This window comes from Anser brachyrhynchus, assembly GCF_964034855.1.
Source record: "Anser brachyrhynchus genome assembly, chromosome: 2".
Lineage (NCBI taxonomy): Eukaryota > Metazoa > Chordata > Aves > Anseriformes > Anatidae > Anser > Anser brachyrhynchus.
The window spans coordinates 65,034,491-65,053,380 of NC_137695.1; the positions used below are offsets into that span (position 1 = coordinate 65,034,491).

At 40.0% G+C, this 18,890-nt stretch overlaps 1 protein-coding gene across 1 annotated transcript in view; it reads left to right on the top strand.

Moving 5' to 3' along the window:
• Positions 1-18,890, top strand: part of EPDR1 (ependymin related 1) — a 33,583-nt gene that overhangs the window by 10,024 nt on the left and 4,669 nt on the right. The window contains exon 2 of the mRNA XM_080578937.1: positions 17,815-18,023. Within this exon, the coding sequence (XP_080435063.1) occupies positions 17,815-18,023 (209 nt within the window). The remainder of the gene's footprint in view (positions 1-17,814; positions 18,024-18,890) is intronic.

Genomic DNA, 18,890 nt, shown 5'->3' on the forward strand with positions numbered 1-18,890 from the left:
TCCCCCCTAAATTATAAGTAAAAGCAATCTATTCATCGTAGTTGAAATTGTCTTTTAGAGTGAAATATTCAAGCAGTTGTTAACTCTTAAGTTCATTAAACTTCTTTGTCCTTCTCAGCTGGAAGGTAGCTTTGCGTGCTTACTGGGTATTTTACTTTCTAAAAGTAGTATGTATCTGGAGGATAATTCATAATGAAACGTGATATTGTGACTGATAGCAAAACGATGTAGAAGACCAAGATTACCACATGCATTGCAACATCACATATTAAGGCCAGTTACGATGAACCTTATTTCTTTGCTCCATTTAAAAAATAACATTGTAATGAGGCCCTGCATATTTACCTTTTGGTCAGTTGAATAGTTCAGAAGTGATGCATTCCATAAATGGCTTCACTGATTCTTGTTGGTTGACTTCTTGTGCAGTCAAGTGCTCTTCAGAATCTGCTTCTTTATAGCTATTGCCAAATATTATTTCATATTTTTGAGTGTATGTTCAAAACACATTGTCAGCATCTTCACTGAAGTTAGCAGTAAAGCAGTAAAAGCTTTATGGCACCTGTAAATAATATTCCAGGTTGTCTCTTGGAACAAACTGTTTTCTAATAGATTTTTTATGTTTTAAGAAATAACATTTTTTCTTAAGGCTTTAATGAGGTGAGAAAGAAGGCTCCCCTAAAGAATCACTGCAGAATGGTACTATTTACCAGCAGGATAAAGAACAAAAATCTCTGCTTTTGTCCCGCTGCATTCTTATTCTGAGCTTGGGACTAGTTACAGAGTAAAAATGGTGTAGGATAGCAATGAAGGTGGTGACCTTACAGGACTTTCCGCTGAGGTTTCAGTCTCTGATGTTGCCCATTTCTGTCTGGTCTGGTAGTATCACGCTTAGCAAGCAATGTCTGTTGTCCTCCTGTCATTTCTTTGTGGGAGTTCAGGGTAAGGTCGCTACTCATCTGAAAATCAGGTGTCTCAGAAGGTAAGAATGCTCCTAAACATGTGGTGTGCTTTGCATTTGCCATTTATTTTCAAGAGTTTGGGTGAAACTCTGCACAAGAAGGTTGGTACAAGGCTGATATTGTGTATAGTTCCCAAAAAGCTGAGAATTGCACAGAATCGTAGAATGGTTTGGGTTGGAAGGGACCTTAAAGACCATGTAATTCCACTTCCCCTGCCATGGGCAGGGACACCTCCCACCAGACCAGCCCCATCCAGCCTGGCCTTGAACACCTACAGGGATGGGGCATCCACAGCTTTCTCAGTAACCTGTTCTCTTTAAGTAGTCTGTCCGCGTGGATACCTGTTGTTTCGGAAGTGGAGGTTTCTGAGGGGGAACGGCCAGATTTTCCCCAAAGTTTTCAAAGGGTATTTTAGTGCAAGGCAGTGCTAAGGACTTTTAAACGCTTGTATGGGGCACAGAGTTGAAGCAGTGATAGCAGCAAAGAGACATCTCATTTTTCATTGTTTCAGTATCTCCTAATACCATTTCCAACTGTGGTTTTATCATATTCAGATACTTTTCTTGCCAGGAAAATTATGATTCTGCCATACTGTTAGGCAGCCAGCACTGGAAAGTTTACTCATGCTATGCAGTTATGGTAATTCTCAGAGGATGTTTATTATTTGGAAAACAGAGCTCCATACATGATGAGGAATTCTTACTACAATTAGTTCCCAAATTAATGTCACTACTTAATTAGATCCAGATTTCTTGGCCTGCATCTTTTGTAGAAGAAACACATTTTTTTCCTTATCTGTGGTGGCATCTGGGGACTGGGAAGCCTCCTTTTATCACTTCAAATACCTGTGCATGTAAACACAGATGGATTTGCAAAATCAGACCAGTCTGTTACCTTGCTTTTCTCAGAAAAGTGTAAGATTTGGATAACGTGCTTGATTAAGTGTGGAGGTGTGGTTTCTGCTGTACTTTTTATAGAAGAAAAAATGATTTATGGGACAGTAAAAGGAGATAGTGGTGGGAGAGTGGACACATGCCTTGCATTTTCTTTATTCCTCTTTTTCTTGAAGAGTGAAACTGAAAAATCAAGTTACCTCAGCATAGCAGAAGAGGAAAGACTTGCTATTTTTTTAACGTACTGTTTTGGGCTGCCTGTCTCCAAAACCACATGTAAGCATGCAGATATTTATTCTCAATGCAATTATGGGTATTCTTTGTATTTCTCACAATTTTTAGTTTGTTGCTGAACTTTAGGAGAAGATGTTTTCACATCATACATACCTCATAGGCAGGGTATTTTAAGTTCATAAATCCTTAATGTGAAGTAACCTAGACTTCGAAGTAGAAAACAGTTGGTCAGGCAGAGGTGGAGGCAGAACTGGGTCTAATTCAGATACATTCAGGGTACCCGCTCCTTAACATGGTCAAGCGAGGCCCGAGTGCCGCACAGCCTGGCACGGAGGCACAAGCTGCTGCTTGAGGCACTGCCAAGTGTTGGTAGCACATCTGCTTAGCTGGGTCCCAGTGAATGGATTCACAGTGGGTCAGCTGGGCTCTCCTCTTTTACTGGTGTTTGGAAGTCTCACACACGTCTGAAACACACTTTGGTTCTCTGAATTTCCTTCCTCTGAAAGAATGGAAAAACTCACTTAGAAAGTTTGTATGTCTCTGCAGGATATGTATTGTAACTGAGATGCTTATATACTGTAGCAATAGTAACTATAAACATTGTTCAGTGTGTTCAATGTCCTCTGGATTATTATTATTATTTTTTACCATGGAAGTATTCTTCAAATATCCAGTATTCTCTGACACATTGGCCTAATGAATTACTTGCTGTCTGCAATTGACAGATGCATTTATATTGTCTGGTCTTCGTAATTATCCCCCAAAATATTTGAAAGCAGTTTTGTGCTGTAGAAATCCATAGATAACTTCTGTATTTTAGAAAATGTCACTTAACTTCTGTATTTTAGAAAATGTCACTTAAAATCTTATGAAAAGGGCGAAAACAATTTGTATATTATGTTAGCCAAGAAGTTAGTGTGGTGTCTGAACAAACATCAGATATATCAACAAAATTCTGCTTAAATCATTATTAGTCTGAGCTGTTCATGTAGAAATTACACTTTGTTACAGCTGATCAGAGCAGCCTCTGGATGCTACCACGAGCTTTCTGACTAGGGATATACCTGCTATTTGGAGGGGCTTAATGGATCTGCATCCAGCAGCCTTCTGCATCCTCTGCTTCTCCAGTTGCTTCAGGAAAAAGCACACTGATGTGGCCCTCTGAGCCTCGTACCCAAAGCCTGGCTGCACTGATAAGCAGTTTGCTGGGGAAGATGGACCATATTGTCACAACCATAATGTAAAAAATAGCTTTTGCTTGCTGTCCTCTAAAGCTTTAAGGATAGGGAGAATTTCTGGGATGATAAAAGGGAAAAGGAGGTGAGCAGCAGCCGAATTGCCATCTCACCCACAGTGAGAGTTTCCTCCCTGATTTTTGCTCCTCAACTCACCTAAACTGTAATAGCTCTGTCCCTAAACGAATCCATCTACAGGGTTAATGCAATACAGAGAATGTAGGAGAGAAAGTACCCCAAGAGACACAGCAGACCAGAGAAAGCAGATAAATGAAAATGCTGCAAGGATTTTCCATGAGTGAAGTCATTTTTCTGAGTTTCCACACTCTCAGTACTAGGATTTTTGTCAAGTTAGCTGTAGCAAGTGACCGCATTAAAAAGGCCCCAAAGAGGTTTTTTTTTTTTTTTATGACAAAAAGATGTTTCAAATAACTTAAGCACTTTTAATTTAATAAAAAGTAATAATGTAATTTAATAATAATAAAAATTAATATAAAATAATAAATTACAATTTAAGATTCAAATAATTTAAGCTAACAATATAAAGATATTAATTACTTTGCCTAAAAACAAAGCCCAGAATGCTATGAATAAGAGAAGAAGAAATATCATGAGACCCAGAATATTCAGTCAGTTTGAACTGCTGTTACAATGCGTAAAGAACAATCATCTCCTGACAGCCAGGGGAAACAGGAGAGATTGCAGGGAAAATCTGGTATATACAAGAGTGATTTGTGCAGATGCATTTCCCTGGGGAGAGGATTCAGGCGTTTCTTACACAGACTTCAAAAATTGTCTAGTAATTTTGGGCATCTCAGTTTTTCAATGGTTACACTGGCACAATGAATTTTAGAAAACACTGACTACTGTTCCTCTGAAAAGCAGCCCTCTTCATGTATCTTAATGCTGGGCGTACAAATTATGAAAATGTTCAAAATCACTGGTCAGTTTTGAAAATCTTGCCCATTAAATGTGTAAAAACACAATTAGAAACACCAGAAAGCTACAATATGCAAATGTAGTTTAAATTATAAATAAAGTCATTTGTGCTTTGAAAACAGAAATTATTTTTTATGATAGTATCTGTTATAGGAACGGTAAAAGAAACTAATTTTTGTATATACAGAAGTTCTGAATTCATATTAATTAAGGAAGCTCAAATAAAACTGTGACTCCCTACCAGTATAACATGCATCCCTACCATCCCTGCATGAGCTCTGTGTTGGGAAGAAAACAAATTTTAAAAAATTTAGGTAGACATACCTGTTTGCTAGAGACTTTGGTTTGCATTTGTGTCACATGCTAAATGGTAAACCTATTTCTGTCATGTTTTAATCAGCATGGGTAGTCTAAACATGTTCAATAAGTCTAGTGACCTTTCTCTGAGTCATGGAAAACTTTCAGCTGTGCCAGTGCAGTATATTTATACCAATATTATTTACAGGTCTTGTCCTCCTTGCTACTGTTTCTTAGAACTGTCCTTGAATGAAAAATAAATATGTCAGGTTTTTAATGCAATTAAAATGGCTATAAACTTTCTTAAAAACAGAATTGTATTCTTAGCTACTCTTACTTTAGGTGATTGCTGTCTTCAGGAATGAAGACATGTTTCTGTGATGGACTAACAGATAATCTGTGAATTCTCCATTGAGTACACAGATGTGTACACTAACGTGAGTACTCAATAGTTCGAAGGGAAAGATTTTGAAATGCATGTTCATCTATTAAATATTTATCTATTTGCGGTCCAGTTGATTTTTAAGAACATACTGAGCTCTGTCAATACAGAATATGTAGGTAGGTGATCGTTTTCAGTGTAGACACTAATTTGGCACAACAATTCCGTTGCAATAGCATTCACAGTGTCATGTTTAAAGATGGTGTCCTGGTTCCAGTTAGGACAGAGTTAATTTTTCCTCATAGTAGCTGGTAGGGTGCTATGTTTTGGATTAGGATGAGAAGAGCGCTGATAACATGCTGATGTTTTAATTGTTGCAGAGCAGTGTTTACACCAGGCCAAGGACTTCCATACCATCTGACAGGGAACCACTGGCTACAAAGTGGTTTAGAGACAGAAACACATAACAGCCTGATTTGGTTTGTTTTATCCTAACAATCTTACTAGAGATTCCCTAAAGCAATACCCTAAGGAAGTGGCCAGTAAAGGCAAAAGAAGAGAAACTGCAAGGACTTCCATACCATCTGACGTCATGCTAAACAATATATAGGGGTGGCTAGCCGGGGTGGGGGACCGGCTGCTCGGGGATAGGCTGGGCATCGGTCAGCGGGTGGTGAGCAATTGCATTGTGCATCACTTGTTTCTTACACATTATTATTATTAATACTATTATCATTATCACTATTATTATTATTATTGTTATTATTATATTCCTGTCTTAATAAACTGTCTTTATCTCAACTCACTGGCTTCACTTTCCCGTTTCTCTCCCCCATCCCAGAGAGGGAGGGGGGAGGGTGAGCGAACGGCTGTGTGGTGTTTAGCTGCCGGCCGGGTTAAACCACAACAGATGGATAGTTCTTTTATTTTCTTTAGATGAACTCTATGTTGAATCTCATTCTTGCAGTTTCTCTTCTTTTGCCTTTACTGGCCACTTCCTTAGGGTATTGCTTTAGGGAATCTCTAGTAAGACTGTTAGGATAAAACAAACCAAATCAGGCTGTTATGTGTTTCTGTCTCTAAACCACTTTGTAGCCAGTGGTTCCCTGTTAGTTTCGTGTGATGCATCATGGATATTGCTCACAGAGTAGTCCTACAATTTACGACATGGCACTGTCCTTCAAATCCCTAGGCTCCCCTTGAAATAAGAACAGAGGCTCAACTTTCTGCTGAGACTCCCGAAAGAGGATGGACAGTCACTGCCATTGCTTTTGGAAGGTCTTGGAAAATTATCATAGAATCATAGAATGGCTTGGGCTGGAAGGGACCCCAAGGATCACATAATTTCAACCCCTCTGCCATGGGCAGGGACACCTTCCACCAGACCAGGTTGCCCAAAGCCACATCCAGCCTGGCCTTGAACACTTTGAAGGACGGGGCATCCACAGCTTCCCTGGACAACCTGTTCCAGTGCCTCACCACCCTCTCATTAAAGAATTTCTTCCTTATATCTAATCTAAGCTTACCCACTTTTAGTTTAAAGTTATTAAATTGTCACCAAAGGTTGTTCAGCACCTCTGGGTAGACAGCGGTGTTGAGGATCCAAGTCAGTCATAGAACTGATAATTTCAGGACTAATTTATTAAGCTTACCTGTTACCAGAAGAGTGGAGCAGCCATCAGTATTCAAGCATGACCTACACGTAAGGCAGAGAAGGTCTCTGAGTCACCATGTAAGCTGCTCCTCCATCCTGGGGAAGCAAAGCATTATTTGGCATGTTTCTGACCCCTGCTTTTCCTATGAAATCTGGAACTTAAGAAGATTCAGTAGAAACCTGTTCCTGCAATGCTTGCCCATACAGAGTATCTCAGTTAAACCCTTCTTGATGAAAATGATGCTGTTTTCTTCCAGTGCTACCTTCAGTGAACAAGAGGAACGATTGGTATTATTTTTTAAATTCTTATATACTGGGCAAGCTTATTGTGTCTTGCTATTGTAGACTAAACAGGCCCAGTTTCTTCATAGGTCATGTTTTTTAAACATCACATTGTTCTTGCTGTTCTCTGGACTATATCCAGTCTGTTTATCTGTTCTCTTAAGTGTGGCATCCAAAACCAGAAAGAGCATTACCACTCTGACCTCACCAGGGCTAAGCAGAATAAAATAAATGACCTCCCGTGTCTTGCATATCATAATGCTGTTAGCAGGTCTGAGAGTAAGCTTTACTTTTGGTAACAGGTCCATGTCCTGTTTTATCTTTAGTCCATGATTTACAGGACTCACAGATGCTCTTGTTCAGAACCGCTGTCCTAGCAATTATTTCACTTTTTATTTATGTGCAATCCTTGCCCTTTTTAACTTACACTTGTTGATGCTGTATATAGATTTTTGATATACATTGTAGTTGATCATCTGGATGAATCTGATGTTTTTTTAAAGTGCTTGTGACCCTTTCTGGCTGGGTTTCATTAGTGAAGTACGTTCTTCATCAAGAAAAGCTTTTAATGACTACAACCAGGCCCAAGATAGATCTGTTTCAGGGGAGGGAGGTATCTCCATTTTAAAGGGCTTCCCAGTATTGATATGGAAAACTTGTAGCTATTTCCATTCTCTGCAATACAGCATCTTGTGGATTTGAACTTGCTTCAGTACATTATAGGGAAGAAGCAAAAGCATTTTGTGGACATGCTTATGGAGATGTGGGCAGAGGGCTAGGTGAAGGCAAGACACCACTCAGCAGATATGCGAGGGCTGTAATTCTCTGCTTTGAACTTCTAATCATGATGTGATCCCTACAGTCAGAGCTGTGAGGAATCCCACTCTTCTGTGCTCCTGCCTGCTGAGATCTGGGTGTCCCTTCTCAGCTTTAAATCTGTTCCATTCTAAGGCACGTGGTCCTTCTCTGCCCAAGGTGAAGGTAGCGCTAACTGTAGGCTTACCTTCCTATAGCATTACCATTTATTGTACCACAGATCAGTGGATATGTGTTCAAAATACTATTTGCTTTATAGCAATGGAGCAATTAACATTTGTTTCTAATGCTGCCTCTTCAGACATTCCCCTTTTTTCCCCTAATTCTTTTATTTTCCACACTTGCAGTCAACTCCACCTGGACTTTTCATGCCCCGACTCTTTGTATTTGAATCCAGTCACAGCAGTGTACCCTGGCAGCCAGGAGGGCCAACCATATCCTGGGGTGCATCAAGCACGGCATTGCTAGTCGGTCGAGGGAAGTGATTGTCCCACTACTCTGCGCTGGTGTGGCCTCACCTCGAGTACTGTGTGCAGTTCTGGGCACCACAGTACAAAATCACAGAATCACAGAATCGCAGCGGTTGGAAGGGACCTCGAAAGATCATCGGGTCCAACCCCCCTGCCAAAGCAGGCTCCTTAGAGCAGGCTGCCCAGGTAGGCGTCCAGACGGGCCTTGAATATCTCCAGAGAGGGAGACTCCACAACCTCCCTAGGCAGCCTGTTCCAGTGCTCCGTCACCCTCACCATGAAGAAGTTCTTTCACATGCTGGTGCGGAACTTCCTGTGCTCTATCTTGCGGCCATTACCCCTTGTCCTATCCCCACAAACCACTGAGAAGAGGTTGGCCAAATCCCTCTGTCTCCCACACCTCAGGTATTTATAAACATTGATGAGATCCCCTCTCAGCCTTCTTTTCTCCAGGCTGAACAGAGCCAGGTCTCTCAGCCTTTCCTCATAGGGAAGATGCTCCAGGCCCCGTATCATCTTTGTGGCCCTCCGCTGGACTCTTTCCAGGAGTTCCCTGTCTTTTTTTGTACAGGGAAGCCCAGAACTGGACACAGTACTCCAGGTGAGGCCTGACCAGGGCGGAGTAGAGGGGGAGGATCACCTCCCTTGACCTGCTGGCCACGCTCCTTTTAATGCATGCCAGGATCCCATTGGCCCTCTTGGCCACGAGGGCACACTGCCGGCTCATGGTCAACCTGTCATCCACCAGGACCCCCAGGTCCTTCTCCTCAGAGCTCCTCTCCAGCAGGTCATCCCCCAGCCTGTACTGATACATCCAGTTGTTCCTTCCCAGGTGCAGGACTCTACACTTGCTCTTATTAAACCTCATTTGATTTCTTCCTGCCCATCTCTCCAGCTGGTCCAGGTCTCGCTGAGTGGTGGCACAACCTTCTGGCATCAGCCACTCCTCCCAGCTTCGTGTCATCGGTGTACTTGCTGAGGGCAGACACTATTCCCTCATCAAGGTCGTCGATGAAGATGTTGAACAAAACTGGACCCAGCACCGACCCCTGGGGAACACCGCTAGTCACAGGTCTCCAGCCGGACTCTGCGCCACCGATCACCACCCTCTGAGCTCGCCCAGTCAGCCAGTTCTCAACCCACCTAACTGTCCACTCCTCTATCCCACACTTTCTCAGCTTTGCTATCAGGATGTCGTGGGAGACAGTATCAAAAGCCTTGCTAAAGTCAAGGTAGATGACATCCACTGATCTGCCCCCATCTACCCAGCTGGTGATGCCATCATAGAAGGCAACGAGGTTGGTCAAGCATGACTTCCCCTTGGTAAATCCATGCTGACTACTCCTCATAACATTCTTCTCTTCCAATTGCTTGGAGATGACATACAGAAAAAGCTGTTCCAACACCTTTCCAGGGACAGAGGTGAGACTGACTGGCCTGTAGTTTCCCGGATCCTCCTTCTTGCCGTTCTTGAAGACCGGAGTGACATTGGCTATCCTCCAATCTTCAGGCACCTCTCCTGTTGTCCAGGACCTTTCAAAGATGATAGAGAGTGGTTCGGTGATCACCTCTGCCAACTCCCTTAGCACACGTGGATGCATCCCATCAGGACCCATGGATTTGTGTGCATTGAGCCCACTCAGGCGCTCCCCAACTACCATCGGGTCAACCGCAGGGGAGCCCTCCATTTCCCAGCCCCTTTCTCCCCCCGCCAGGGTTGAGGAGTCCCGGGGGGGAGTCCCTGAAGCAAGGACTGAAGCAAAGAAAGCATTCAGTATCTCCGCCTTCTCGGCATCTCCCGTTACCAGGACACCCCCCTCGTTCAGCAAGGGACCTACATTATCCCTAGTCTTCCTTTTACTGTTTACATACTTAAAAAAACCCTTCTTATTATCTTTTATCTCTTTTGCAAGCCTCATCTCTAGGTGGGCTTTAGCCTTCCTCGTCGCGTCCCTGCAGGCCCTGACAACACTTCTATACTCTTCCCAAGAGGGCATGCCCTTTTTCCACATTTCATAGACCTTGCTCTTCCTTTTGATCTTATCACTTAGCTCCTTGCTCATCCACGCAGGTTTCCTGCCCCACTTCCCCGATTTCCTACTCTTAGGGATGCACTGATCCTGAGCTTGGAAGAAGTGCTGTTTAAATGTAGCCCAGCTCTCACAAGCACTTTTGCCTTCTAGCAACCTAGCCCAGGTTAGCCCTAACCTACAGCCCTAACCTACACCCAAAAAGGGTGTAAAACTGTTGGAGAGTGTCCAGAGGAGGACGACGAAGATGGTGAAGGGCCTAGAGGGGAAGACATATGAGGAGCAGCTGAGGTCACTGGGCCTGTTCAGTCTGGAGAAGAGGAGGCCGAGGGGGGACCTCATCGCAGTCTACAACTTCCTCGTGAGGGGGAGTGGAGGGACAGGTGACCTATTCTCCTTAATCACCACTGATAGGACCCGTGGGAACGGTGTTAAGCTGAGGCAGGGGAGGTTTAGGCTGGACATCAGGAAGAGGTTCTTCACCGAGAGGATGGTCGCACACTGGAACAGGCTCCCCAGTGAAGTAGTCACTGCACCAAGCCTGTCTGAATTTAGAAGCGATTGGACTGTGCACTTAGTCACATGGCCTAAAATTTTGGGTAGACCTGTGCAGTGCCAGGAGTTGGACTTGATGATCCTTATGGGTCCCTTCCAACTCGGGATATTCTATGATTCTATGATTCTATGATTTATGCACTCAGCAAACAATATTGTTTTTGATTTATAGCTACTGAAGGAAAAAGACCCGCACAAAGAATTCTGGATGAAATGAAGAAGTTATTTTTACATTGGAGGTGGGGAGGAAGAATGAAGTGCAGTGCCAGAACTTCAGGTTGCATTTATTTTCAGTGAAGTGAATCTCCATCTTCCACAAAGTTTATTTAAAAATAAGCTATACCCAGATCTTTGGATAAAGATGTTAGAAAGTTAAAGTGTACTTAAGTTTCAGACTGTGTTGTCTGATTAGCCTAGCTGGCCTAATTTCCAAAATCCCTTGAAAATAGACCTAGTGTTTTTTTTATTTTTATTTTTTACATTGGACAGATATCTGAAAGACCTGAATCATCCCTTTTAAGGAAATCATTGCAGATGGAAGGTGGAAATCATTACATCTTGGGGAAGTAATCTGGTACAAGTGAATATCCTCACAAATTTTTCCAGAGAGTATTCCACCACAAAGTAAAAGTTTGCTCTATCAGAAAAGGGACCTACTCCCTATCTGTTTTAAAGGGCAATCTGTTCTTCAAACTTCTTTGTTATTACTTTTTCTACGGGAATTCATACTGAAGAGCAACTAACTGGCCAAGTATGTGGGTGATAGGTTTTACAGTCTTAATGAAGAGTAACATACTTCTCTTGAATTACATGTGTCCCTGTTCATATAGTATGTGAAGATTCTTCTCTGTTTATATATAGAAGTGAAGATGTATATGAAGCTGCAATGCCCAATCCTAGCTGAAAAAGTGTTATTTATTTTTAATTATTATTTTTTTATTCCAAAATAAATGCCTGGAAAAGGGAGATTGTTTAAGCTTAGTTATTTGTGATTGTGGACTTCATTCTTTTATGACTTTCTTATGTGTACAATAGATATTATTATATTGGGGCAGAGCTAAGATCCAATTTAATACCTTGTCTTTGAGCCTATTTCAGAGAAAAGTGTAAAAACTCCAGATAAATCTGACAATTAGAAGTAAAATTAAAAACAGAAACACAGGTATGTCTTTTCTGTATTTTTTTTTCTTTTCGGAAATACTCTAAATTATTGTAACCATGATTTTTCTGGCTATCTCTACATGTTACATTTCCACTTCCTTTTTTTTTTTTTTAATTTTACATTTTTCCGAGCCCAGAGTGTGCCTTAATATAATTGCATGCTCAAAAGAACATTTTCACATCTCAGTTTTAAGCAGCCACTCCTTCAACTGTCTTATTTACTTCCCTTCTGTATATAATGCAAAGAAGATGAGAAGTATAATAAATAAATGATAATGTACCTCAGTCATTTCCCTCCTTTTTCCTCCTCTGCCATTCCTAAGGTCTTTAATAGATATTGAGATGAAGTCCTGGCATTCCTCATTCTTTAGGGTCTTCTCTAAGCCCTGCTATGATTTCCCAGTAACCTGTATTATTGTTAACCTACCTCACAAGCCTCTTTATGGAAGCCAAACAAGAAAATAATCCCTGACCTCAAGTATATTTTGATATCATGTGTCTCTACTAGGATATACCATGTTCCCTAGGAGGTGATACTATTAATTGGAAAGCATTATGGTATTCTGGCCACATCTTCCAATCCTTTTGTTTTGAACTGTGCTGTTGTCTTCTGAAGACTCCGGTTCACAAACATACCATTATTTAGGGAAACACACAAATGCTCTCTATTATAGACAGTACATCTTTTAGCCCCTTGTAAAACACAACTCTCTTAAACACAATGCTTTATTGTTTTCCTGAATTTCAACTTAAATTAGAATGCATTCTTCTCAGGGGTACCATTTGATGGATCAGGCTGTTTATTATGGAATGTCAAACTGTAAAAAAAGAACAGCCAGGGAAACAATGTTCTTGCTGAAGAACTTATTTCCCTTAGTATTTGCCAAGTAGCTAATCTAATTTGTGGAAAAAAAATAAAAGAATAAGACATTGCACAATTATTAATAAGTTTTGTAATTAAAGTCACAGAAATATGTAATTCTTCAGTTAATATAGCTTTGACTTCCAAATTTTGATTCCTATACTTAAGATCTTCTTTCCACATGAACTTCATCATTAACAGGATTTAAACTGCCTAATTCTCTGTGCTTTGGAAACTGGTAATCCTATCAGAGTTCCTCAGATACCTTGCTAATTACATACCTGTTACAGAGGGCTTGGTCATCTTGAAAATAAAAAAGGCTTTTCCAATCTGTGAATGATTTAAGTCAGTCTAAAAAATACTGCTTTTACACAATATCAGATTACATTTGCTGTCACATGTATTTGCACAATACTATATTTGTACAATATACCATAATCCAGCATCACTGCCAAACATGTGAGATCAAATATGGTAAATTACTGTTGTTGTTGAGGTCTGATACACCAGAAGAAAAACAGCAGTCTGAAATTACCGAAACTTCATGGGAAAGAGGAGAAGATTTCCCAGAAATATACTGAAAAACGAATGCTTCTCAGTCTTGAAGTGAGCTAGCCAGAACTTTCCAAAAGCAGATGAATGTTCTTGACCTGGAGTGTTTATCAACTGTCTGAATGTCTGCTTAGCAGTTTTGCTCCTTTGAAAATTTTCTTAACCTGAAGAGATGAGAAGATGATATTTATTAGTCATCCTTCTACTAGAGGTTCCCATTCACTCAGTACATCTTTCTTTGATAACAACTCTGTAGAAAGCAGTATTGTCACAAAAATTTTGTGGGCAATGTTATCAAGAGGATATAAGATAACTAGAATTACAGATTTGTACCTGTCTATGTTCACAAGAACAGAGGATTTGTTTGGGATATTTCTAGTGGAATTTCATCTAGTTAGAAGTGTTTCTAAATTCTTTCAGAGTGCTTAAAAGCATCTTTTTACAAATAGAGATGGCAAAGAATTAAATAATGCAACAACGGCAGACAGATGTTCCACATTCAGTTAATCTCAAAAAAAGAAGGCAAAGTTAGCTTTGGAATAATTGCAGCGAGCTCAACTTGATATTATAAATATCAAATACTGTTCCCTGCTGAGCAATACAACAGTTCTGATACAAATAATGCGTAAAATTTTGCTTCCATTTTTTCAATTGCTTCATAATAATTACTAGGTAGTATAAATCCTGGCTAATGTGAGTGGGAGTTTTAAGGATACAATAGCTGCAGCTGGGAAAACTGAGTCAACAGGTTAAAATCCTGGACACATAAAACCCCATATGTCTTTGCAGGAAAGGAACATCTGTTTTACAAGAGCCATTGTTCCATTGTTTTCTGAATTGTGGAATTGTGTTTCTGTTCTTTGTTAATACAATGCCTAGCACAACTGATTCTTGATCTCTGATTAGTGGCTCTTTGGTGTTATGGCAATTGAAAAATAAGGAATAAGAGGAATGGAATCTTAAGGCTCCGGTACTGAAGTTGCTTGTCCAAAGCCACAGAGTGAAATGATGCAGAGCCAGTTTGAGAGCACAAGGAATTTCTTTTACCCTGTCTCAGCCTCAGACCATTATTTTGCTTCTCTCTAGAAAATGATCTTGTCTGATGTGTTTCAATATGACATGCGTGCTGCTATCAGCACCTCTGCTCCTCTATCTCACTACAAAGGCAATTAGTCAGCCAGCTTCTTTCTAGACTTGAGAATTGAGAGGATCCTATGGAAGTGTAGAAGTAGACACCAGAAGTAGTGCAGATGTGTTGGATGGCATGCTGACTAGCATGCTTCAGAACTGACAACTGGAAAGAGCATTGGACATTTTTTGGCAGGGCTCAGTGCAGAGGCACCTGAAGAAGAGCAGGTAGCATGGTCTCAAGTCTAATGACTTTTTTCTCACCAAATTTATCCATTTTCAGGCGAGTATCCATTTTCAAAGGGAATATTAAGGACCATGAGAGAGTCCTAGTAAGGGCATAAAGTGCATGAAGCATAGGATGGGGTAGGATGGAATAGGACAGGAAAGAAAGGGAAATAATTTCAGTCAAGCAAATAGGGTAACTTGTCCAAGTAAATTCTGCAAATTGCTTTGGGCTTTCTTGAAATTACAGTTAAAAGAATGAAATTCATGTAAAAATAATATTAATGGTGGGCACAGCCTAAAAATGTGTTGCTTCTTTAGGAAGAAAAACAAAAACAACAAACTAATCATAAATCATTTCCTCTTCTGTTTCTTTGCCAAGACCTATTTTCAGGACTCTGTGCTTCCCCTCAAGCAGCCAGTGAAATCTCAGGCACCTAAAGCAAATAGAGGCAGTATACATAGGACTTGGCTGTTAAAAAAAAAAAGAAAAAAAAAAAGGAAATGATGGAAATGATTATGATTTTAAAATATTTTGGTTTAAAATATGCTAGATTGTAATTTTCATATCCACACACATTTCATTATTAATTTTGGCTGGTAAATGGTTCTGTTTATAGAGCAACAACTTAACCATTTGCCTTTCATATGCAATTAAGCTTAGATCCTGTGTAATCAATCTTATGTTTCTGTGCTAGCTAATTCCAGGACACACACATGAACAATTCTCTTTAAAATTTAGATGTGAGGTACATCAGAGTGGAATAATGACAGCATAGATATGTTCACCAGCTTATCCATCAGTGTTGTTCACAGTGAGTAAAGCCACATTCTCTGTGGTTCTCATCTTGTGTGTGTGCCACTGTAGCCACTGAGTTCATGCCAGCAGTGGTTCCCTGCCTCTCCTGCAAGCAAAAATGTAGGTGGTGGAGCCTCTTGCTCTGCAGAATGTATGCTACGGAGATGTTGAGTGATGAGTTTTACTTATTTGGATTTTTCACATTCTTTTTTTCATTGTTGCTGGTTTTTATACACATATTGCCATCTGCATGTAAGAGGCAAAGTCAAGACACTAAGCTTCTTTGGATTGTGGCCCTACTTGTGCAAGTACTGAGATCATCTTAATGAAGCCACAGTGGCTATTCATGAGCTGGAAATTAAATGCTTGCGTTTGTCAGATTGAGGTTTGAACTACTGCTTCACTTGAGTAAAGGTGGTACGTCTCCTTCATGCAACTATGTCAATTCTCAGGTTACAAAATTTAGAACAAAAGATACTTGCTCCATGAAATAATTTCTGAAGGAAATGATAAGGAAACAGAAAATGTGGAAAAAAATGTTAAAAAATAATTTAAAAAATCATGGGAGATAAGTTTCAATTGAAGATTTAAAGTAAAAAATAAATGAAAGTATGTACATTATATTCCCAGTAGCTTGTACTGCTTAATTAACATATTGGGGTTTTGTCCTTTCACAAAATGACTGTATTGTCATTCAAATATTTCAAATGTTATTAGTATCATCTCTAAGGCATTCCTTATCCTGCTTTCATGGGAGTGAACGGGCCACCAACTGAACAGTAGTTGAGTCATTACAGCCTGGCTGCAAACAAAAATCAGTGTATGTTAGTGTTCTTGTGACTGTGTTCTCTGGACTGAGTATGATGTAAAAATTACAAATGTGCTTATGTGATAACAGGCTTTGATTTATATAAGGAATCAGGTAGTTCTTCAGTAGTATGCTCCGCAGTGTCGCTGACGTGCTTTTAAGCAAAGTTACACACTTCCCATAATGCAACCTTAAAATGACTTTGTGTCAGGATGAGTGGGTGAATTGATTCCTATCTAATGTAGTTGTACAATTCAATAATTAACATTTTCAATTGTTTTGATGCCACCTCTGTTTTATGTAAACTTTACTTCCCCCTGAAAAGACAAGGGCAAGGAATTGCAGATGGAAGGAGACACTATTACATATGGACAAGATGAAGCTGTGCCAGGGAATTAATCCCATCCCTTTCTTTTCTCTGGAGTCACTGAATGATACTAGACTGTAGCCAAATATTTCAGCTGAGATATTCACAGGATGCTTCTAGTTATGTACAGTTCTAGGGGATTTAGAGTGTGGATCCTGACTCTCCTTGGCCAAAGGTGCAGAGCACTCCTGAGAATGCTCTGAATTGTGCTTTGAACAACTCATTGTGTGATAGGCAATGTTAAGTACCTTGGAAAGTTAAGCCTCTTGCATTTTTGGTTGCATATTCAAAATCAGTTGATATTTGTGATAATTTCAATTTCAATTTCTCTCTGTTTTTATCTCATTATAAGGTAAGGATGATATCACTTTCTTTTATAGGTGAAGTCACTGCATTTGTGGTAGAAGCAGCTATCGTAACTATGAAGTAAATGAAAATGTTCATGAAGATGTTTATCATCTCCCCCTCAGAGCAGGGCTTTGTCACTCCTCTCCTTCCTGCTTTCAGTACTGCCTTGGGTCTGGTGGCTTCCAGAGAGAAACTTTGCCATTAGGAGGGAGAGCTTCTCAGTTCTGCATTTGGAACCACGTGTTCTCTGCTTCAGCAGCATATCCCACTAAGCTACCTGTGTTTCCATTGAGGAGCATCTTTCAGAGTGGCAAATACCACATCTAACCAGCACAAAGAAAGGCTCTACCACATTCATTCAGCCTATGCAAACAGATTTTTTCAGAAGGCTTATAACTCAGCCAAATATGGGCAACTTCTTGTAAAAACTTCTCCCCTGCCAAATTTCAAGTTCTTTCTCCAAAACGTGGAGGCACTAGAGCTTTTTAATGAAAAGGTTATTAAAAAACAAAACAAAACTGGTAATAATAATATGTTTTTCTCTCAGTTGTTCTCAGAAAAGTTGTTCTGTTGTTCTCAGAAATGGCTGAGCCGGTCCAGCCTGATTTATTTATTTTGGAAAGAGTCGGCTGAGACGAACTTTCAGCATGGGAAATTTCAGCCCAACTGGTTAGCCTTTCTCAGAGTTTTGGCAAAGTTAAAAGCAAGTGAAAACGGTCTTATACTGAGAAGTCAAAGGCAAGCTTACCTATCGGCAGTGCTCCTTGTTTAGTATAGGAAAAGATTATCTACATTAACTTTTTTTTTTTATGTTTCAGATTCTTTGAGTATATATTGCTCTATAAAGATGCAGTGATGTTTCAGATTGAGCAAGTTACAAAGCTTTGTTCGAAGATTGCTCTGACTGAGCCATGGGATCCGTATGATATCCCCGCCAATTCAACATATGAAGATCAGTACTACATTGGGGGACCTGGAGATCAAATTATGGTACAGGAATGGTCTGACAGAAAACCAGCCAGGAAATGTATGTGCATACTTTTGTTTCATCTTAATAATAATCATTGTCTCTGCTACCCAGGGAAAAGTAAAATTGTTCATGTTTCACCCCAGCCTTACATATTTCTATAAAGTTTGCTGAAAGACATAATAAATATCCCCTATGTACAGCATATTGTTTTATTATCACATGTATTTTATTAAGAAAATGTTTTGTATCTCAGTAGGATCAAATATGTCCAAGGGACTTGTTTGCATTTTATTCTGTACCATACAGATTTTGGCATGGAAGAGCATTATTTTGCATCTGAATCCAGCATCCTGTATGCAAAATTTATCCATAGAAGAATCAGTAATATAATTAGAAACACAAACTAGCATTCATCATATCTCTGGTAAAACGCATAATAGAAACAAAACAGGTATCGAAGTGTGTCTGCATTCTAGTATTTAATATTGTCATAAAATACATCCAAAACATGGCTCTGCAGCAATGGACTTTGTTAATATGCACCTAAGTTTTGTTATCCACAATGCTAGTAAGAAACATCTGCTCCTGAGGCTTAGTTCTGCACTTGGCAGCTGAACACCTGCATCATAAAAGAAAGTAGGCTGAATTTTCCAAGGTAGAGTATGTTAGGTTTTGGATGCATAGCAATTTATTAGCAAATTGGCTTCAGTTTCATGTGTGGTTTAGAGATGACCCAGACAACTATAAAAATAATGTAAAAAAAGCCATGAAGTTTATGGCATTATTCAGCTAATGCAATACTTATGGTTATAGCCACCTAATATATGGGCTGGTTATGAACCTGAGCATTTAGCCAGGGGAAAATATTTCTTTCTTGAATAGAAGTAAAAAGAAAATGAAGGATAAGGTCATTAGACCTCTATA